The sequence below is a fragment of the Lissotriton vulgaris genome, chromosome 12 (genome assembly GCF_964263255.1).
Source record: "Lissotriton vulgaris chromosome 12, aLisVul1.2, whole genome shotgun sequence".
NCBI classification, from domain to species: Eukaryota; Metazoa; Chordata; class Amphibia; order Caudata; family Salamandridae; genus Lissotriton; species Lissotriton vulgaris.
In genome coordinates, this window is record NC_141700.1 from 713,919,467 (window position 1) to 713,943,236 (window position 23,770).

Genomic DNA, 23,770 nt, shown 5'->3' on the forward strand with positions numbered 1-23,770 from the left:
TATTGACCTCTACAAGTCATTTTCAATCACGAAAAATAGTCCCTAAACAAAAGTGCAAGCAGAGAAGCCCTGTGACTGATCTCCAGAGCCCACAAAGTACATACAACAGATCTTCCAGACAGCGCAAGTGCTGTGTAGGCTCGACCTAAAAATATATTAGTGGTAAAAAATGCAAGTGCCTAGAAGAGTGTTTGATTAAGAGTGAGGTTACTGAGTTGTTTTTTCTTTATCTCCTCATCCCTCTCGTTGTGATGAGTCACACATTGAGGAGCCTCTACCTCAATTGACAACCCTTTCCAATGTATAACCCCCCTCCCACTAGCTGTTTTTTTGTGCGCTTCATTCAGGCAGGAGCGGTGCACATTCTCCAGTGGTCTGAGCTGCCCCTGTAGTGCTGCATGGTGCCTGTGCGTAGAGGAGAGGCATACTAATACTTATGGTGGTGCAGTGGGGGAGATGAGGTTATTCTCCCATCGTGAGGTTTCAGGTAAGTGTATTAAGGGGCAAGGTGTTCAGCATCTGCTTGCGGTGCAGCAGACTCACTGGTGAGGAGATTCAGCAGTGTTTCCCGGCCGGAGGACTGGGGTGTCTTCCTCTAGCCAGGGTGGGCATTACATGCATGCCGTGCGTTGTCGATACACCAGGCTGGAGGTCTGCTGTGCCTTCTCTACGGACAGTGTGTGTGTGTGTGTGAGTAGTGGGTTGTTATAGCACCCATTTGTTAAAGGGGCATTGTTTCCATTGGCTTCTTGACACTCTGGAGATTAGTGCAATTACAGACTTTTACTCACACTTCTTTACGGTGTCCCTCAGTCTTCTGGGTTATGGCCAGGCTTTTGGGGGCATTTTTTATATGTAAACAGGGTTTCTTTTGTCACTGGTTAATCCATACTTATCTGTTGGCGACTGGCCAGGCATGATTGGGCCATTTTTATACGTTTAACTATTTTTGGAGGTATATTCCCCCCATGGTAGTTCTTTGGGGACTATTTTAGGTGAGGTGCATCTTGTGATTTCTGTGGTTCACTATGGAAAACCATAGAGTAAAGAGGCGTAGATCACGCTCCGGATTCGGGGGAGGACAGTGACTACTGGCCGGAAGTGGCTGCAGAAGCTGCTGGTGCCCCGGCTGGCGTGTCTGTTTCCCGGTTCGCTGTTGAAGTAAAGGCAATGATAGATGCTGCTGTTGCTAAAGCCTTGTCTGACAAACATAAGGCCAAGCATGCTTCAGTTCTGTTGGACGATGTTTACGATTCGGACTCTTTGTCTGCTTCCGTCCCTGAGATACGTGTTGCCTGATGGAATGTTCATTTCCAGGGATGAACCTGTAGACATTTTGTCAAATATCTGTGTCAGTCTGGGTATGGTAACACTTACTCTTTGCTTTGCATCCAAAGATGGTGGACGTTTCAGCTGTTGTGATTAAAACAGCTGCTGTGTCTTCTTCTCCTATCCAGGCCTGGTGGATCCTTTGGCTGTGGAACTTTAAGATGGATTTGGCCGAGAAGTCTTCCTTTCTTAAACTGGCATTCAACTGTGGTAAACTGTTTGGTGAACAGTTGGATGGTGTGCTCCAGAAGTCCTCAAGCATAAAAAGCACACTTTGTCCTACAGGTGTTCTTCTGGCAAAGCTTCTAAGAATTGGAATTGCTCAGATGTCAGGGACACCAGGGATTTTCCTAGGAAGGACACCCTTTCCTTTGCCAAGAAGCGGTTTCTGCCAAGGAGGGGGTAAACAGCTGGATGTCACCCCCAATTCGGGCCCTCCGGCCAGTACTCCTGACTATGGGAGTCCTGCGGGCGCACTTCCTGTGGGTGCTGGTTGACAACGTTCTTTCCAGCATGGGTGCTTTCTGTCCCCGACAAACGGGTGAGGAGTATCTGGTAGAATGGCTATCTCAAAGACTTTGTTTGTCTTTCTCTAACAACGTGGTGTATCCCTACGTCTGTACCACAGAATACAGCATAGAGGAAGACACTTCTAGAACAGATCCAAGCCTTGGTGCAGATGAGAACTGTCATTCTAGTATCTCTGGATCAGGTCAACCAAGGGGTATACTTAATCCTTTTCATGGTTTAAAAGGTGTCCGGGAAGTTCCGCCCATTGTTGGATCTCAAACAGCTCATCTAATGGGTGTCATCAGTTCATTTCAAGATGCTGTCTCTCCAGCAGCTCACCCTCTTGTCTCCAGGGGACTTCATGGCTGTGATCGATCTCCAGGATGCCTACCTGCATGTGCCATGTCATCAGTGGTTTCTGAGGTTCATTGCGGGACATCACATTTCCAGTTCCAGGTCCTGCCAGTCTGGGCTCCTCTGATGGCAGGTCTTTATCTGCAATGGATTTCAGTATTTCCATACCTGGACGACTGTTTGGTGAAAGGGGTTTCATTTCCTCTGACTTGTTTACATGTCCAGCGGGTACTGGGTCTCCTGTTGTCCCATGGGTTTTTGGTAAATGCGAGAAAGTCACAGCTGGTTCCAACTCCGGATCGAATTTTCAATCACATATTCATTGGGGCCCTGTTCAGACGGATCTGTATCTTAAACATCCATTCCCATTTGCTGGATTTGTTGTCTGTCCGGCCTGTCTCAATTGGATGTGGGTACCGGGAGACCTGGCGGCCACTGTGTTCTTGTTTCTATGGGCTTTTTCACACCTCAATATCCTGATGATGTTCATTCTGAGGCAGTGGGTGCCAATTGTGCAGGATTTCTCATGTCTGTTACCTGTAACAACTGTAATTTTGGAGGAGCTGGAGTGGTGTCTTCTTTCATCCAACATCCTGAAGGGGGTCTCCTTGTGGTCTCCAGATCCAGTGATCATCACAATGGATGCAAGCAAGAGTGGCTGGGGGAAGCCAGTCGAGAACCCTCATGGTCCAGGGTCTGTGACTGGCATGGCAGAGTTCCAGGTCGTCCAACTGGAGATAGTTGGAGGTGATCCATCTGACTCTCCTTCATTTCTCCCCTCATCTGAAGAACAGGGCTGTCATTGTCCAGACCAATAACACCTTGGCCAAGTCCTATGTCAATCGATAGGGGACAATACGGGCCCTGTCTTTGTTGGCAATTGCAGGTCATATATTTCTATGGGCTCAGGCAAATATGTGTTTTTTGAGGGCCATCTATTGGATATTCTGAAGTGTCAAGCCAATTACCTGAGAAGGGAGATTTCATCCTCTCAATATGCTTGTCTTTCTCCCCAGGTGTTTGCCAGGGTGTTTCGGTTGTGGAGTTGCTCTCAGGTAGACCTATTTGCGAGCTTTGCCAATGCACTTCTTCCTCATTTTTTTATAGTGGAAGGGAGGTGTTGGCTTTAGGGCTGGATACCCTGACCATCCTCACCCTGCCTGACCTCTCAGCAGCGTTAGATACTGTTAACCGTCTGGCACTAACGCAAAGGCTGGCGTCAGTCAGAATTAAAGGGGTGGCTCTAACCCTGCTCACCTCTTTCCTCATGTCAAGGGAATAGAGTCTGTGCTGGTGTAATCTTAAATCTCAGGCCATTTCACTCCCTTGTGGAGTTCTTCAAGGTTCATCGCTGTTCCCTACCCTATTCAACATTTACCTCACCCCTCTGGCTAAGCTGATTAAAGCACATGTTTTTTTTTTGTTTCTTACGCTGACGACACTCATATAGTCATATCCATATCCTCTGCCGCAGAAATAGTGGCTGGTAGGTTCCACAACTGTCTGAAGCATATTATTGGGCTGATGCATCTGAACTATCTTAAACTAAACACAGATAAAAAGGAGGTGGTTGTGTTCGGAAAGGGATCATCACTCTGGAATCATCTGTGGTGGCCAGCAGATGCAGGAAGTTGTCCTGATCCCATTGGTAAAGTCAGAAATTTAGGAATTTTGTTCGATGATCAGCTTAATTTCTCAGGCCAGATCTATCTCCTAACCTCCTCATGGTTCTTCCTTCCAAAAACTCTGTGCAAGATTCTCCCTTTCATCCCACACGAACAAAAAAAAAATTAGTAACCTTAATTCTTTCTAGAATTGACTATTGCAATGCTCTTTTCCTTGGCATTGACAAACTCCTACTACCAAAACTCCAGTCCTTGCAGAATGACGCAGCGGGGTGCTGCTAAACATCCCTAAATTTCATCCCATTTCCAATATCATCTGAACTGGTCCAGCAAAGAACTGAATTTAAGGCTTACTGTCTGGTGCATAAAGTACTATACGCTGGGGGGCGTAAGGACCTACAGAAACTTTTTTCCTGGCATGTCCCGCAGCGGGACTTAAGATCAATCAGCAGAGGGCTGTTTCAGGTCCCTAGAATTTAAAGTACAAGATGGGGAGGAAGAAGTCTCTCCCATCGGGAAACTATGCTTTGGAATACGCTTCTGGTTGTAATTAGGTTACAATCAAATAGACTCTTGTTCAGGAAGATGCTTAAGACGCTGGTATTCCCTCTCAGGTGAAGCACATGTTACACATCTCTTTCAGCGCCAAGACGCACTTCATAATGATTACTTACTTACTTACATGTCCTCGGCCTTGTGGCCTGATGTTTCTTTTTCCTCTGTTTCCTTTAATCCAGAAGTTTCTGGTTCGGGTTCAGATGGAGGGGGCACACTTTGTTCTGGTAGCTCCAGCATGGCCCCACTCTGTCTGGTTTCCACTGTTGATGGAGATGAGGGTGGGTCCAGAGTGGGGGAGTCCTTTGGTACCATCTTCCCTGAGGTTTCCGTGTCTCCAGGTTTCCTCACTTGCAAAGTTCCAATGACGGCTTGGCGGTTGAATAGGCTGACTTGATGTTTCAGGGTCTTTCTGCTTCTGCATCTTCTTCTGTGCAGGCGTCAAGGCGATTGTCAACCAGGCTTGGTGTGATTGGACGCAGGTGGGCCCACTTACAGTTTACCTGCCTCAGGTGTTGTAGTTTCTGCAGGATGGTTTTCGGTTAGGCCTCAGACCAGCCACTCTTAAGTTGCAATGGGGAATAGAATACTTTACCCTGCACACTTTTACTTCGCGTGCCATTACCCCATAGTTTTTAAACCGCAAAATCTTTTACAACACAGGGCTGTGCAACACAATCCATTACAACGCATTCCCCATTACAAAGCAATTTAACATTCTTACTCCAGGGGGGTGTTACTTTGGGGAAGCATTGTACTAGTTTGCGATATAATGCTCTGCGTTGTAAAAGTTTTTTTGGTGTAAAAAATGCAGGGTAATTGCATACGGAATAACGAATGGGGGAAAAGTATGTTTCCCTGCAATGGGTGGTGATTAAGGCTTTCTGGTCCCCCTGGTGGGTCTGCTAGACAATCAGGATCTGGTCTCTCGGATCTTCAAGGGGTTTGCCAATCTCCGTCCCGTCCCTCAGGTGTTGAGTCCTTCTTGGGATTTGCAGCTGGTCTTGCAGGCTCATCAGCATCCTCCAACTGAGCCTCTGACGCCTGTGAGATTATGTCTTTTGACCTTGAAAGTGTTTTTTCTGATGATGGTAACATCTGCTCTCCAGTTGGGAGAACTAGGTTTGTTGCCTTTTCTGTATCCTTTGTTTTGTGTTTTTGATGACAGGATTGTTCTTTGGTTGGACCCTGGCTTTGTGCCCAAATGTAATTCTCTATTTCATCATCAGCAAGAGGTGATTCTTCCAGTGATTTTTCCTGAACCTCAGTCTCCTGAGGAAGTGGCACTTAACTTGTTGGATGTGTGTAGGGTGGTTCTGATTTACCTGGAAGATGTGAAGGAATTCCTTGGTTTCCTCCTCTTTGTTTGTGAACTTTGGTCCCACCCGGGATGGGGGATAAGCCTTCCACTCAGACATTGAGCAGGTGGATTCGGTCAGTGATTTTGCTCGCTTATAAGCAGATTGGTTTGTCCTCTCCTCTGGGGATCCAGGTGAAGTCTACAAGGGGCATGTCCACTTCTGTTGCAGAAACTCCAGGTTGCTTCTTTACAAGAGATCTGTTGGGCAGTCAATTGGGTGGTACCTTCTACCTCTGTGTCGCATTATCGGGTGCTTCAGGGTCCAGAGATGCCGGATTTGTTTGTTTCCAATGTGCTGACTTCTGTACCTTAGACTGCTTTCTTTTTCTTGAAGATTAAACATATGTTTGCTTTTGCTGTGCATTTGTCCTTTGCTATTTTGTGGCTTTCGTACATCTCACTGTGTGATTCATCACGGTGAGAGGGACGAGGAGGTAATATTGTGATTACTTACCAAAAAATAGCATTACTCTGAGTCCCTCACTCACCGTGCTGAATCAGGCCCTTCCTCCAGCCCTTTCAATCAGTCCAACTGTGTGATGTTTGGGCTTGGTATGGAACAGGCAGTGAGATGTTTCATATATTGGGAAGGGTTGTGAATGGAAGCACTGGGCCTTCAATGTGTGATATCATCACAGTAAGAGAAGGGATAAGAGTAATGCTATTACCGGTAAGCAATCGTAGCAGTTCTTTCTTTGTTGAATCAGTCAAAATTCATATCCATAAACATTTTCTGGGAAAAGGCTTTTATAGAACAATGCATAGTAAAAATGCCAAACACAGAAAAAGACTAGCTCCATGGAACTAAACACTCTCCGTCATCACAAAGGCAAACCTATGCAACAGTAAAGAGGTGTGTTAGTTCTGGCCAATATGAAAACGAATAGTCAATATCATTCAAGTAACAGTTGATATAATGCTCAGAATGCTGATCACTGATATTTATTCCCATTCTGAATAATTAACTAATGTCTTGAAATGTAAAAGATCTAGACAGGCCGGGTGGCTCAAAGACAACACCTTACTTGGATTGCTAGGGGTATCATTTCCCCCGGTGGTGAGAGGTAGAGAAGACACAAGGGAGAAGCCATGTACTGCTGATGACCATTTAACATATTTCCAGGAATGCCTTCCAATATCTTATAATCCACAATGAAGATATTTCCTCTCTGCAAACAGAGTAAACAGTACAGGTGAGTTTGGCATCTGAAGAGAAAATACCATCAACAAACTTTTTGCAAAGAGGTACAGGTGCAGAATATATCCCATCTAACCCCTCATCCATCCATGACAACATTCTTGTCCAGATACAACTAAAAATAAAATTATAAGACATCATTGAAAAACACACTTTAAATCTTTCAATAGTGTCTGTACTTGAAAAGTACTTAGTTTTCGTAACTGGGATCTCTTTATAAATGGGCACTGTATACAGACACATTTAGTAAATATTCCTTCTGAACCTTCAAGCAACACATTCCACTAAACAACCTGATTTAGGAGGAGGACTGTAAAGAAATCTGCCAGGAACAGGCCGATTTCTCATCTGCATCTCTGGCATTACATTACCCCTATTTAGTGGTGCATATGCAGAGTTACCTTAAGTCTCAAACAAGATCTGAAGTTAACTTTGTGTTGCATGCGTTCTAAGAGCTTCGATAGGGTGGAATATGTTCAAAAGAAGATTGTGCACATAGTGTTCATTCAGGTATAGCATCCCATGACTCTGCAAGGTGCTGGGCATCCTTGTGGGTTAAACTGCACCAGTGTTCAAGCAGTTGTGGACACCCAAAGTGCTGCTCTGCTAATTGTACGAGGAATCAAAAAGGAAGGGCAGTCGTTGGAGCATAAAGACCTTCATCAGAGTACACATCTCAAGCTTGGGTTCTTCATTTGCCTAGTTGACAACAGGGACACAAAGGGGAGTGGCCAAGCTTTATTCAAGCCCCTTTCCAGGATTGTGGTCTGTCTAGCGATTATTGCCAGAGGTTTCCAATTCAAGATGAAGTTGTCTTTTCCTGTGATGTCATTTCCTGTTTGAAACCGATATAAAAGACGTATTGACAAGCAATGGAGGCCTTGTTATGCATTCATTTCCTTCTTTTGGGTTACGTTTCTCACCCACTTGCTACTATTGTTTTCCCTGATTTTTGTTCTTTTACAGTCAGATTTCTTATTGGATTTTATTTCTCAAAGTCTTTGCTAGTCTTTTTTTAAACGTCCAGACACGAGTGAGAGTGTGGTACCTTGCCTACCTACTTCTGCAAAAATCTACATTTTCAGGGAAAAGCAAAAATATGCCCAGAGCTTACTTTGCCCTTTGTGGCCCCCTCCCCTACCACCCCACCTGGGACCCATTGAAAATAACACTTGACACCTTTTGCATCTACTAATAAGCACAGGGTGGCACACTGGTTACTGGGAGGAGCCACAACTTCCTCAGGCAATCATGATTGAAATTTGGGAGACCTTCACAGAGCTGTATGTGTGTCAAGCATGCGTCTCAATAGTGAAAGTAATCTAAGGTATGGACAAACATCTCACAACCTAGCATATTATGCAAGGCGTACTGTTACCTCAGAGAATCTCACAGTAGGGGGCACACTTGGAAGTAACAGTACCCCACACATAAAACAGCACGATGCAAGACTCTTGTCCAAACCAGAGAGGGGGTTTACTTCTGAGACACGGGCTTGACACATATACAAGTGTCTGTTCACGACCTTCCATCACATAGGGCCAGATGTAGGTAGGCTATTACCGGTCGGTAACGGCCGAAATCGGCCGTTACCGACCGGTAATAGGCTTTTCCTATGTAGGTGGTATATTTACCGATTCGGTAAATAACGAATCGGTATTTTTCCGATTCAGTATTTACCGAATCATCATTTACCGATTCGGTATTTAACGAATCGGTAAATGATATGTAGGAAGCACTTTAAAGAGTGCTTTTGTGCTTTAAGGATTCGTTATTTACCACCAACTATTGGTTGGTGGTAAATAGGGAATTCCTCTGTAAATGCAAATCTGTGCATTTACACCTGTGCCATGTGACAGACATACATGCCCTTAGGGCATGTATGTATGCCACATGTGCACACCAGCACTATTCAGGGGTGCAACAGGGTGTCAAAGTGACACCCTGTCACCCTTGACTATTTCCCTATTTTACCGAATCGGTATTTACCGATTGGGTAATTGACATTCATTCCTATGGGCCTCTAGGCCCATAGGAATGAATGGCAATTTTACCGAATCTTAACGATTCGTTAATTTTTACCGAATTATTACCTACATAGGATTTACCGATTCTAAAATACCGAATCGGTAAAATTCGGTATTTTAGAATCGGTAAATCCTATTTACCTACATCTAGCCCATAGTTCCTTGTACCGAAAGAGCACTAAGGTTCACTATAGAGAGAACACAACAGATCCACCTGATTTACCATTATGGCAGTTGGTCCCTGAGGCCTTCTGAGGCACTTGCTGCATAACCTATTGCGGTAGTCTTCATGTTCTCAAAGTAGGTTGTTGAGTCCTGAGGTGACCGAACTGAATAGACTGAAACTCATCGACCATATGTAATGAAAAGTCCTCCATAGAAGGTTAAAGAGGGAAGTAACTGAAGTTCCCAATAAATTCTGAAAACCTACATCACTACTGCACAAACTGTTGACTTGATATTGTATAGACTATCTACAGGTGGACCACTTTCAAGTTATAGTACTGGACGTCTCATTGACCACATTGTGATATGAACAAGGATAGTGTGGAGTTTGATGATTTTAATTGCATAAACTGTACAGAACGTATAGTAAATGTTGATTAGAAAAATTTCTAATAAGATGGCATTTGGTTCGATTTCTTGTGTCTACTCGACCAATTTAAGATTAGAGGGAGGTATCAATTGGCTTAAGTACAAACTATATATACAAAATACTATGTACAGTAATACTCAAGTGTATTATTCTACCACAGGTTAATTTTTCATTCTAGAGAACCTTGTTTTGTACTCTTTTCTAGTCCTGCACCACTCCAGTGTGAGAGTGGCGAGAGTCCTGTTGTCTAATGCCTACCCACTAGTGATTTGCTGAATGACTTAAAACCTAGCAAAAAGCACTTCCTGTCACAAAAGTACAAGCACAATTCCTGTGATTAACTATAAATGATATCCTACAAGGCCTTGTTCTACATCTTATCAAGATATCAGGGGAGAGCTTCGGCAAAGAATCGCTCTGCCTACCACGTAGGTCCTCCCAAAAGTTCATCCATTTCAACACCGTTAGGATCAAAATGTAAACGTAAATACACCCCTTCCAGTTGATCACAGCCCTTTAAGATCTGCATTTGCAAATGGATGACACTAATGGCGGAATTACCTTTTGACTTCAAGTAGTCAAAAGAGAAGGCAGGAGGCAGAATGCCATACTCTCCCTTTAAAGAGTCTGTAGAGACAGAAGGCAGAAGCAAGGAGTCTATCCTTTATCACAGCAGGTATTTTTGCAGGAACATCTTGTGACAGATGCCTTTCAAACTGGAGGCAGGGTAAAGCTCAAGGGTCTAAAGCCCAGGATGTCAATTGTCCTGAGGGAGAGTGAAGCATGCAGCCTATTCACAAATGTATCACTGCTGCTTTCCAGAAATCCCAGCAAAGGAAACAAATTAGAAGCACAAGGTTAAACCTGGTGAGGTTCTTCGAATTCTGACTTCGCCCCGTATCTAGATGCCATTTTGTGTCTTGCCGCCATTTTGTGTTGCCCTCACTCAGGCAGCACGGGGGACGGCGTGTTTTTGCTTTTCTCAGCAGCTGCGTGTCCTTTCAGTTAAAGAGTAACTCCATTGCCCTTGTTTATGAAACCTGATGTCAGGGTCTGTCTGAGTTCGTTAATCCATGTCTGGCTTGATTGATCCCTGTCTTGACCGACTATTTGCCTTCTCCTATTCTTTCCTTACATTATCTTATCCGACTGGCCTTCGCTATTCTCTCCTTGTATTCTCCTATTACACCACTATCCTTTGAGGCACACAAATACGTCCTGCCACCTGCAAATTGGATTGCTGGTTCCACCACTGATTAATTTGTTGGGAGGGGTAACACACAGGGTCTGAGAGAGGGGCGTATTTGAGACACCTGATAACTTGTTTTACAACTTTTCTCATTGGTTCGTTTTGTATGTGTAAGGAGTAAACGTCGTAAATATGTTCCTATAAAAGATTGTTCGCCACAGATTGAAGTGGCAGTCTCCTCCGAACCTACTTTGTGTGTAACTCCTGGGATAACTGTGCTTAGCTGCAGCTAATAAACCTGGCTTCCACGCTCAACAGAGTGTCTTGTGTCTCTGTTAGACAAGGCAGGTGAACTCGGCGATTCAAGGCGTGCCCTGCGCCGCCAGGCCCATAAGGCCCGGTTCTCAAAATGGCGCCCAACGGGGGCGGTTTCAGTGGTAGCGGTTCAGCCCGAGGATCGTGAGAAGCCCCGCAGGAAAATTCCGGAGGATTCACGAACCACATCAGCGACCCCTGTATGTTGAAGTGGACCGAAGGTCTTTTGCAGGGCGGCTACTCCTTTCCGACGGCTGCTGACGACTGCTGCCCTGACTACCGCCCTGCCTTGGACCCTCTGGTGATGACTGGTATCGCGAGACGTTAGACAGACCTCTGTTGGCGTGAGAAGACCATTTAGTTTTGTATTCGTGGGTAGCACCCACTTCTTTGTTTTGTTTTTGAAATTTTGTTATTCGACTGTTGCAATAGCCGACGCCAAGGGGTGAGTACATTTGTACTGTGTTCTTTGCTTTCACTCCTTGAAGTTAGTAAACGGACCAGTGTGCTTAAAATGCCTGGTCTGAGCGGATTTAGGAAGCTTTGTTGTTTTCGCTGTACTAGGGATTCCCGGCTCGAGGACTTATGTCCGATTCCTCCGGTTGGAACTCCCACTTATGCGCTTTATTCTAAACATGGTGTTGGCCCCATTGCCTTTAATGAGGCATGGATCCGATACACGAAGAAAGATGGTGTTTTGCGATGGCCACAAAATGGTAGCTTTGAGCCCGACATATTAGATAATTTGGAAGCAATTTTGTTTAAGAGAAAAGTTCGGCCGGCAATGTTTGACTCATTCCGCCTTTGGCGTAAAGAAGCCAAACAGAGAGAAATTAAGCAGGCAAAAAGATAGGAAAACGAAAGATATAACGGTCATACAGGCTGCCCAGCAGTTCAAAGACGATGAGACTGATTGAGCGATTGCGGTCTCAGATAGACAACATCGTATGGCAATTGATAGGTGCTACCCTGTATTGCCTACTTCTCCACAGAATAAGGATCTTGACGAAGATCCCTTAATGTCCCATTTGCTGAGATTGCATCCGCCTTATGTGCCAGGTGCTAATGCACCCGTATTGTTGCCCCCTGTCCAACAACCTATTGTTCAGCCAGGTGCTCCGGCTCCTCCGCAATTGCCTCTTCTTGCATTGCCACCTGCACCTCCTTTGCCACCAACTTCTGTACCTCAGTCTCCTTCATCTTCAGGTTCTCTCGTGACGGCTGATCCTTCTCCTCCTTTGCTTAATACTGCATCTCCAGTTTTACTGTCTGCTTCTTCCCCAACTCGTAGTCGGTTGGTTAACACTGTTTCTGGTCTTTTCTCCCCTCTTTTTGGGTCTTTTAATATGACTCCTGTTTTCTCTAGAAGGCAATTCCGTAGTCAAATTCCAGAGTCTGCCGAACGAGTTGTACTTGATTCTCTTGCTCACAAATGGATGATGAGTGGTCCACTGTATAGTGTACCCGATATTTTGAGTACCTTTCTCCAGTGGAATGCGCCTATGCAGAGATACGTTTTTAATGTCATGTGTGATGCTCTTGTTAAAGGATGGGAGGATATGGAGTTGGATTTAACTCCTCAGGGTCTATTTGGATATACAGGACAGGTTTGATAAAAGACTCATTGTGGGTCCTGAAGTTGAGGGGGCTATAAAGACACTTGTTACTTTTAGGTCCTTATATTCTTCTCAGACTATTCCTGAACCTGATCCTGCAGTTAGACAGAGAAAGAAAAATTACCCTATGAGAGAAGTTCCTCCAGTATGGAGGGAAGCGGTTCCACAAGCAGGCGCTATTCCTGGTGTCCCTGCTCATTTCCAGCGTATATGGGTACACGTCCCCTGGAAAAGATCTGAAGTTTTGGCACTTAAACAGTCTCTACCGGACTAAAGAGCTGTCCCTGACTGTTGATGTGTGTATTATGAACTTGGCCGATATTGATATGTTGATGGGGAATGTAGTTCCACAAGAATTGTGGGCTCGGATTCGTAGAGAGGACCACGACCAAGCTTTAGGAGGTAATTGGGCCGCTATAGCTGCTGCGGATGCAGCACAAGTGGGTGGTGCTAAGCCAGATGATTTGATTACACAGTTGCCTGGTAGGATCATTGCTTTAATGAAGACAATGATGCCTGCCTTACGTAAATTGGGATAAGTTAGCTGCGTGTAAGCAGAAGAAAAATGAGTGTGTCTCCGATTTCTTTACTTGGTTTGATGAGACGTTTATTGATCACAGTGGTCAGGATATGAGTACTGAAGGCGGACAACGATTATTTGTGGATACATTTGTATTTAATTTACTTCCTGAATTGTCTCATAAGTTGAAAGATTCAGAAAGTTCCTGGGCTGTTTCTTCGTCTGCACAGATATTAGACAACGCTCAGTATTACGAGAATAGGGATAAAGAAGAGAAATATAAGATGGAGAAGAAGACTAAGGAATTAAAAACGAAGGTTCTTCTTCAGCAGGCTTATCCCCCTTGCTCTGGTCAGCATCAGTTTCAACAGCCTCCCCAGCCTCAGAGGTTGTTACAGAAACCTGAGCCTTTTGTTCCACGACCTTTGCTTGGTCCTAATCAGTGTGCCTATTGTAAAGAGGAAGGCCATTTTAAGAATAGCTGTCCAGTTTTATTACAATGTAATGGTGGATTTCCAGGATCGCGAGGCCGTGGTGGTTTTCAATCAGCCCCTAGAGGTAGAGTGCGAGGTGCGTTGCCTCAAGGACAGCGTTGTTTTCCCCCTCGGAATTCCTCGAAATATTTTGATCAACAGAATACTCAGTCCGCGCAATATTACAATAATGATTATTATGTTGAGAGTGAGGTTCAGGATTTTCATTCTGGTTAGGACAGCCATGGACAAAGTAAGGGAGTCGTATCAGTTCCAGTGGATCAAAATGGGCCTTATGTTGAAGTTGTTGCATTGGGTGTTGCGGAGGCATTTCTTTTGGATACTGGTGCAATGAGAAGTTCTATTATTCATTCTAAACTCCCTGGGGCACCTTCGTCTGGCTTAACGAACGTTTCTGTAGGATTTTCTGGCGCCCCAGTTGCTAACCCAGTTTCTTGTCCTTTGCCTCTTTCGATTGGTCCTTATGATTTGGAAGCGCCGCTTATTCTAATGACTGGTTGCGGAGAAAACTTGTTGGGTTTGGATCTGTTGAAACGTCTTCATGCAACGTTGTATTGTTCCCCCTCTGGTGTGCGTCTTACCTTGGGTGAGAAATTGATTTCTCCTACATATCTATCTGAAGATCGATTTCCGCCCGAATTGCAGTCTCTTCCTGCTACACTTTGGGCTACAGGTCCGAATGATGTTGGTCTGCTCCAGATTCCTCCTTATGTGGTTACTATTAAGCCTGATGTTAAATTGCCACGTATTCCTCAGTACGAGATTTCTAATGATGGTGAACAAGCTTTGTTGGCTATTATCAATAATTTGGTTCAGAAGGGTGTGGTCAAAGAAACGAGAGGTAATGTTTGTAACAGTCCTGTCCTACCTGTTCTTAAATGCACCGATCCTTCTCAGCCTCCTCTGTATCGCTTTGTGATCGATCTGCGGGAGGTCAACAAGATTGTTGTCCCCCAGTTTCCTGTTGTCCTAGATATCACTGCCTTGCTTACTATAATACCCGCCTCAGCGGCATGGTTTTCCGTTATCGACCTAAAGAATGCTTTCTTTAGTATTTCTATTGCTGAGGAAAGTCGGGATATTTTTGGCTTCTCTCTCGGAGGCCGAAGTTTTCGGTTCAAGCGTGCACCTCAAGGTTATTGTGAAAGTCCCTCCATTTACAGTCAGGCTTTGAAATCTCAGCTTGATGCTTTCATTTTGCCTCCAGGTGCCACTCTGATTCAGTACGTCGACGATTTGTTGGTTGCTGCCGATTCGGAGGATGTCTGTAAGGATCTGACTGTTTCTTTGTTGCATCATTTGTCTGACCTGCATCATAAGGTGTCCCCCTCTAAGTTGCAATATTGCCGCCAAGAGGTTACCTATTTAGGTCATCTCTTGTCGAAGGAGGGAAGATGGTTGACCCCAGAACGAATTCAAGCGATTGCACAAATGTCTGTGCCATCCACACAACGGGAGGTACGTGCCTTTCTGGGCATTACCTCTTATTGTAGGCAATGGATTCAAAATTTTTCTCTGCTGGCTAAACCTTTGTTGGCACTCACGTTGAAAGATACACCACAACCTCTCCCTTGGACTGACGAATGTCAAAAGAGTTTTTCTGACTTACTTACTGCTTTGTGTTCTGCCCCTGTGTTAGGTACTCAGGATTACGGTAAGCCTTTCACACTTTACGTTCATGAAAGAGAAGGTTGCGCGTTATCAGTTTTAACACAGCAATTTGGAGACAAACAACGGCCATGTGCCTATTTTTCTGCTATGTTGGACCCAGTAGCCAAGGCATTGCCTAGTTGTCTCAGAGCTACAGCAGCGTCAGCAATTTCCATCCGCCAGTCTGCTGGTTTGGTATTAGACAACACTCTTGTTGTTATGGTACCACATGCAGTAGATACTCTTTTGAATAGGACAAAAACACAACACCTCACGAGTGCTCGCTTGTCTGGATATGAGCTGATGCTCTTGGCCAGCCATATACACATCAAGCGGTGTAATACTTTGAATCCAGCAACATTGTTGCCCATCCGGAACGAGAAGGGCATTCAAGAACAGCATGATTGTTTTCTCCGAACAGAGGAGGAAACGAAAGGTAGAATAGATTTAAAAGACACACCACTTGTGGACCCGGACGGTATCCAATGTGTGGATGGGTCTTGTTTCAAGCTTCCAAATGGCGAGACGCTTGCAGCGTATGCTGTTATCACCTTGCATACGATAGTAGAGACAACACGCGTTGCACAGAATTCAGCCCAAATAGCTGAATTATTTGCCCTGACGAGAGCATGCGTGTTGGCTAAGGGAAAGAGAGTGAATGTTTACACGGATAGCCAATATGCTTTTGGTGTGGCTCATAGTTTCGGTTGCTTGTGGAAGAAAAGAGGATTCTTTACTTCCCATGGGACTAAAATACAGCATGGTCAGCTGGTGACTGACCTTCTTGAATCGCTTGCTCTGCCTACACAAATAACAATAATCAAGTGTAGTGCTCATAAGAAGATTACTGATGATGTAGGTCACGGGAATGCTTTTGCAGATGAAGTAGCGAAGGAAACAGCTAGAGATGTTACAAGTCGCATGTGTGTTGCGGGTCCTGCAAGATGGGTCAGAGAAGGAGGAATGTGTGAGGACACAATAGAAAGTGTGAGAATAATTCAAGAAGAGGCTACTGAGAAAGAATTGAGTAAGTGGAGAGAAAGTACGGGAATGTTGGACGCGACTGGGTGTTGGACGGAACTGTCAGAACATCAGCGCTGGCTGTTACCAGACGCCTATGTACTACCTATAGTTACTATGGCGCATGGTCCAGCCCACATCTGTGCAAAAGGCATATGTAAGCTTTTGGCTCCAGTATGGCAGAATGAAGGAATTCCTAAATGTGCAGAAAATGTGGTGAAGCATTGCATTGTTTGTTTAATGCATAAACCAGGAAAAGGAACCCACACTCCAGCAGGTCATTTTGCTCCCCCTATGAACCCTTTCGGGGTATTGCAAATCGATTATATTCATATGGATCGTTGTAAAAACCTCAAGTATGTTCTGGTGGTGGTGTGTGCCTTTTCCAGATGGATAGAGGCCTACCCCCAAAGGACAATACTGCTTTGTCACCTGCCAAAGTTCTTTTGAAGGATTTTTTCCCCAGGTTTGGTTTGCCGCGCATTGTCTGGTCTGACAATGGGAGTGAATTTGTAGGCCAAATTATGCAGAAAGTGTGTACAGGTCTGGATATTAGGCAGAAATTCCATGCGGCAAACCACCCTCAGTCAGCAGGTTTAGTAGAGTGCTATAATGGCACTCACAAGCTCAAATTGGCAAAGATTAGGGCCAGCATGGGTCTCGCTTGGCCTGACGCCTTACCATTGGCACTTCTATCCACGAGAACTACTGTGCATTCTCGTCTAGGCCTTAGTCCGTATGAGGTCGTTTTTGGGCGCCCAGCTAATGTCTGGGGAGTCCCTCGACCTAAAAAGTATTCTGACATTCCATACACAATGCTGATTGACTACTTGCATGACCTCACCACTAAATTACGTGTTCTTCATCAACAGGTGCAAAACGCTTTGCCGGAGGCCTCTGCAGATCCAGGTCACTCCATCCAACCTGGAGACTGGGTCTGCGTGAAGAATTTTCAGCGGAAAAAGAATTTGGAACCTCGTTGGGGCCCGCCGCTGCAAGTTTTATTGACAACACGTACAGCAGTAAAAGTCGTTGGGAAAAAGAACTGGGTCCATGGCGTGCACTGTAAGAGGGTACCCTTGCCTTTACCTTTTGATCACTGGGTTTGTAAGGGCATGAGTGACAGTGAAGGCGAAAGGGTTTCTCGATTTGTACCTTTTAGTAGTGCACGCAAGGATCAAACGAATTCTGAGAAAGAAGACGACGACATGTTGCAAGAAGCTGTACCATCACATCTGCGTTTGAACACTGAATCCAGAAACTTTGTTAAGGAGCAAACGATTCCTAATAAGACTCGGTATAATTTAAGACCTCGACAAATAAAAGACAATTGAACTTTCTTTTTTTTCTATTTTTTCTGATTATACTTTTTGAGAGACATCAATGTTTTTTCTGCCACTATCCATCAAGTTGCAGGGTCACGGTAGGAGTCTTAAGCTGTGACCTGAGTAGTGACATAGGTCTGCAGGACTTGCAGCGTCAGAGGACGGCTAACAACCACAGCTAAGTGATCTAGGAAGATTGCCGTGAGCAACGCTTTAGAGTATGGATACTAAAGTGGAAATTAATGACCAGAAATTGAATATGAAAAGTAAAATTAAGAAAGGATTGGTTAGTCCATGTGGCATAATCTTATGTACTTGATATGTTCATGTACTCTATTAGCGTGTGTAAGTTGGGTTGTTTATACTATGCAGCCATCACATGTTCCAACATCTGTCTCTTTATCTTTCTTTACTACCGCCTCTCCACATCGGTTTTATACACTCTCAGAACACGAACAGATTAGGAGAACAGAATATTTCAATAATTCATTTACTCAGTTATTGCATCAGCATCAACTGGTAATAAATACCACTGATTGTTGGGTCTGTGGGCTCATGCCTCATAATACAGAGAGAGGTATGCCATATTTAGTCCTTCCATTCTCCTATGAAGGCTCCGCTTGGGCCTATTTGGCTATGTTCTCTAATGTCTATCAGAACCAACTACGGTATCCTCCTGGTAGTCCATATGGTGGTGGAGCAGATTTCAGTCACAGTTCTTTGATAAAGGGAATAGTGGCTATGGCTAGAATTGCTGAGATTAATAAGATTCCCATGGATGAGAAAAGAGCATATGATGGCTGGAATATAACCCGTTATGTTACAAGCCTCACGGATAAGGCTAGGCAAAGGAGATCCCCACCAATTTGGACTGTACTTCATCGAGGTAATTTCTGCTTACAGATTAATGGCCAGAATGTTAAATATCTGCAGGAAAGGAGTGTCTGTTCCCATACTTACGTCTATACACCTCAGATTCCCTCACCATTAGTGCCATCACAAGGTACATATTTTATCTGCCATGATAGAGCGTATACATGGCTTCCTACTTACTTTTCAGGAACTTGTTATGTGGCTTTTCTTCTTCCTCCAACATATACTGCTCCTTCAGGTCATCATAGAAAGATATATGGCAGGGGAGTTATTGATTCAAAAGACACAGCAGGACAAGGGGGAGGTGACTTTATTAAAGGGTTGCTTCCTTTCTGGGGCCCAATGGCCAATAGCAGCGACATCAGACAACTAGTTTCTGTTGTTGAGGCTACCATAAATGTAGCTTCTGGAGCCTTGAGTAATCTGACAGCCGAACTTCAGGTGGATCGTGTTATGACTTTGCAGTATCGGATAGTTTTAGATATTATCCTTGCAGATCGTGGAGGAGTCTGTAAATTGATCGGGTCTAGTTGCTGTGTTTACATTCCTGCTAATGCCCCTACGGTATACCAAGCTATCTCCAAATTACATGTCATCTCTGAGTCTATACATCAGGACACGGGAGATTGGTCTGTGATGGGATGGTTTTGGGGACAACTGTCCACATGGGGTTGGAAGATACTAACTTTCCTTGGAATGGTTTTTGCCATCATTTTTTCTTGTTGTCTCTGTGTACAGTGTGGACCTGCCATCTGTGGTCTTTGTGCCACTATGTGCGTCTCAAAGCCTGTGTCACAGAGAACAGGGAATATTAGAATGATGCTACAGCAACAGCTCGATGACCTCATGGCCATTGACATCGACTCAGACTGACTTGAGTTCCTGGTGTTTTGCCTGAGTAATGGCAAAAGGAGGGTCTGAGGTTCTTCGATTTCTGACTTCGTCCCGTATCTAGCCGCCATTTTGTGTCTTGCCGCCATTTTGTGTTGCCCTCACTCAGGCAGCACGGCGGACGGCGTGTTTTTGCTTTTCTCAGCTGCTGCGTGTCCTTTCAGTTAAAGAGTAACTCCATTACCCTTGTTTACAAAACCTGATGTCAGGGTCTGGCTGAGTTCGTTAATCCATGTCTGGCTTGATTGATCCCTGTCTCGACCGACTATTTGCCTTCTCCTATTCTTTCCTTATATTATCTTATCCGACTGGCCTTTGCTATTCTCTCCTTGTATTCTCCTATTATACAACTACCCTTTGAGGCACACAAATACGTCCTGCCACCTGCAAATTTGATTGTTGGTTCCACCACTGAATAATTTGTTGGGAGGGGTAACAAACAGCGTCTGAGAGAGGGGCGTATTTGAGACACCTGATAGCTTGTTTTCCAACTTTTCTCATTGGTTCGTTTTGTATGTGTAAGGAGTAAACGTCGTAAATATGTTCCTATAAAAGATTGTGCGCCACGGATTAAAGTGGCAGTCTCCTCAGAACCTACTTTGTGTGTAACTTCTGGGTTAACTGTGCTTAGCTGCAGCTAATAAACCTGGCTTCCACGCTCAACGGAGTGTCTTGTGTCTCTGTTCGACAAGGCAGGTGAACTCGGGGATTCAAGGCATGCCCTGCGCCGCCAGGCCCATAAGGCCCGGTTCTCCACTGGTTTGACTGAAGGCAGGACTTGTACAAAAAAATTAATTCTTACATTATATGAAAATGCTAGGTAGAACAAGGACCACATTGGTGAATTCTGATCACCTCACTACCTCGCCCATCCGACTTTCCCACATTATCCTATTGGGTGATCTCAACCTCTCAGAAAATACAAACTCAAAAAAACACCCTCATCGATGCTACACTTGAAAGGCCACATCCTCAACCTTAACTTGTGAAAGTCACCACCAATTCAAAGCAAACCACTTATGCCCTTTGACTGGCTGAGACTACTTTGCCATCCCCATATCCCTGCTCAATGTACTTCTTATAATTCAAAGTCAACAAAAATGAGAAGTCCTTTGAGCACTTTATCCAAAAATGTAAATTGATAGCGCACTACTCACCCGCAAGGGTCTCAAGGCGCTTGTACGAATACCGCTGTGGAACCCATCCTGGCTTTCCCTGTGAGGCGTCCACTCCTGGGCACCCCCAAGGTGGAGGCCAGGCATCCTTAGTATTGTGGGGGCCGTTGTGGAGATTAAGCAAGCTATTGCCCAGAGTTGCAGAGTGGGACTCCATGATTGGACTAGGCACCGAGGCGAGAATTATCCGGTCCGTGGAATTTTGAGCCCAAGACCCGCCGAGGCGGGGAATCGAACCCTGGTCCCGGGCTAGACCTCTGCATCAGGGTCTGCCGCTCTAATCATTGAGCCACACTTCTCCACAATCATTGAGCCACACTTCTCCACATGCTGCTTGAACATATTTTTCTCCCCATCAGTGCCACGTCCGATGCTAACACAATTCTGATTAACAGCACTTAACCAGTTTTTACACGCCTTAAGTAATGTCCCTTCTATACTAAGTGAGATCTGTGTGCACACTGGGTAGTACCCACCGTCACAGTACTTGCTCCAACAGGAACTTAACAATTCAAGACAAAAGCACAGGTGCACCATTCAAAAAAACTTTATCAAAAAGGACAATTATAACGTCCATATCCAGTAAAGAGAGTTCTTGAATGTTTTCTTTTTTCTTTCTCTTTTATTGTTTCATTTTCAAATCACGTTGATTAAACACAGCGTTCACCACAAAGAACAGCCAACGAGTTTCGTCCTATTGCAGGACTTCTTCAGGGCACTAGATTTAGATGGAGTCAAACCCTCTCCATAACATTTTTTGGTTCTAGGATTCCCTAAGGAGAGCGGTTCCACATCCAGTATAATATTGTGTCAAGGAGTAGCGCTGTCTATATAGAAGTAACAATAAATTAATAGCCATAAAAGCACCTCCCACTTTAATGATGTCCAGCTTCGCCAGTATGTGTAATATTCAGGCTCAGTGTAACTCCTATGCGAGGTTGTCTTTTAAATTGTCACACCAAGGCCTAGTGGAGAGGCGATTGACACCCACTGATAAGGGATAACCCTGGTATAGTAGATAAGACTGCTACACCTATAATGCATTTGGACAGAGCGGGCATCCCATTGCAAACAGCTTAATATTTGCAACCCAATAAGGCAGGAGAATAACAGCCAGAGTAGAGCTGTGTCAATATGGGCACTGTGGGACGTGACAGCAACACGTCCTGAAACTTTTTACACACTCACCCCCTATCACTATTAGAGCTGGGTTAAATCCATCATCGTTGTTTAGCTCACTTCACCACCCTAGGTCAGAAAAGCCATATGCAAATCAGAATTTACCCTATTCCTCATGGCAACAGTCCTGACCAAGCTGCCAAGCGAAGTCTTCCTTGGAATGGTAACAAGCATCGGAGGATCAGTTTTAGGGTAACACCCCTCATCAGCCAGGATAGCTTTAATCCAGTGGCAAAGTGTGCAAGGGACCCATGTCTAGGCATACCCTGCCAACTTAGGGCGAACAAAGCAAACACAAGGAGATGACAGGTGGAGCACTGAAACTTTTAAGACACTCATCCCCAGTCACTATTAGATATAGGATGTATCCATAATCGTTCTTTAGCTCAATTCACCATCCCTTGTCAGACCCAGCCATATGCAAATCAGACTTGACCCTGCTGTTCATAGCAAGAGTCCGGTCTGAACTGCCCAGCTAAGTCTTCCCTGGAACTGAAATAAGCATCCTGGGACAAGTTTTGGGGTAACACCCCTCATCAGCCAAGCTAGATTGAATCCAGTGGTGAAGTGTGTCAGAGACCCATGTCTGGGCATGCTCTGCCAACTTAGGGTGAACAAAGCAAACATAAGGGGATGATGATTGTAGCACTGAAACTTTTCAGACACTCATCTCTAGCCACTAACAGATCTGGGTTGAACCCATCATTGTTCTTTAGCAAAGTTTTCCACCCCAGGTCAGACACAGCCATATGCAAATCAGTCTTGACCCTGTTCCTCATGGGAACAGTCCAGCCCGAACTGCCAAGCCAGGACTTCCCTGGAATGGAAACAAGCATCCGTGGACCCGTTTTGGGGTAACAACCCTCATCAGCCAGGTTAGACCCCCAGTCAATATTAGATTTTGGTGGAATCAATCATTGTTCTTTAGTTCACTTTGCAACTCCAGGTCATACCCAGCAATATGCAAATCAATATTGACCCTGTTCCTCATGGGAACAGTCCAGTCTGAGCTGCCAAGCGAGGTCTTCCCTGGAATGGTAACAAGCATCCAGGGATTGGTTTCGGGGTAACACGCTTCATCAGCCAGGCTAGCTTGTATCGAGTGGCAAAGTCTGCAAGGGACCAACTTCTGAGCACACCCTGCCAACTTAGGGCGAACAAAGCAAACACGAGGAGATGATGGATGGAGCACTGAAACGTTTCCGACACTCACACGCAGTCACTGTTAGATCTGGGTTGAATCAATCATCGTTCTTTAGCTCACTTCACCATCCAAGGTCAGACAAAGCCATATGCAAATGAGACTTGACCCTGTTCCTCATGACAACAGTCGGTACCAAACTGCCAAGCCAGGTCTTCCCTGGAACTGAAAAAAACATCTTGGGCCCGGTTTCAGGGTAATACCCATCATCAGCCAGGCTATCTTTAATCCAGTGGCGAAGTGTGCCAGTGACCCACATCTGGGCATACGCTGCCAACTTAGCGCGAAAAATGCAAACACAAGGAGATGATGCCTTTAGCGCTGAAACTTTTCAGACACTCACCCCCAATCATTATCAGATCTTGGTTGAATCCATCATTGTTCTTTAACTCACTTCGCCACCACAGGTCAGGCCCAGCCATAATCAAATCAGTCCTGACCCTGTCCCTCATGGGAACAGTCCAGCCAGAACTGCCAAGCGAGGTCTTCCCTGGAATAGTAACAAGCTTCTGGGGATCAGTTTTGGGGTAACACCCCTCATCAGCCAGGCTAGCTTTAACCCAGTGGCAAAGTCTGCAAGGGACCCACTTCTGGGCATACCCTGCAAACTTAGGGCAAACAAAGCAAACACAAGGAGATGATGGATGGAGCACTAAAACTTTTCAGACACTCACCCCCAGTCACTATTAGATCTGTGTTGAATCCATCATCGTTCTTTAGCTCACTTTACCATCCCAGGTCAGACAAAGCCATATGCATATCAGATTTG

General features: G+C 44.9%; 1 protein-coding gene across 3 annotated transcripts in view; it reads right to left on the reverse strand.

Moving 5' to 3' along the window:
- Positions 1 to 23,770, reverse strand: part of LOC147678093 (hydroperoxide isomerase ALOXE3-like) — a 227,913-nt gene that overhangs the window by 76,687 nt on the left and 127,456 nt on the right. For all 3 annotated transcript variants that reach the window (XM_086946569.1, XM_086946568.1, XM_086946567.1), the window contains one exon: positions 6,759 to 6,902. In XM_086946569.1, coding sequence (XP_086802695.1) covers positions 6,759 to 6,902 — 144 coding nt within the window. The remainder of the gene's footprint in view (positions 1 to 6,758; positions 6,903 to 23,770) is intronic.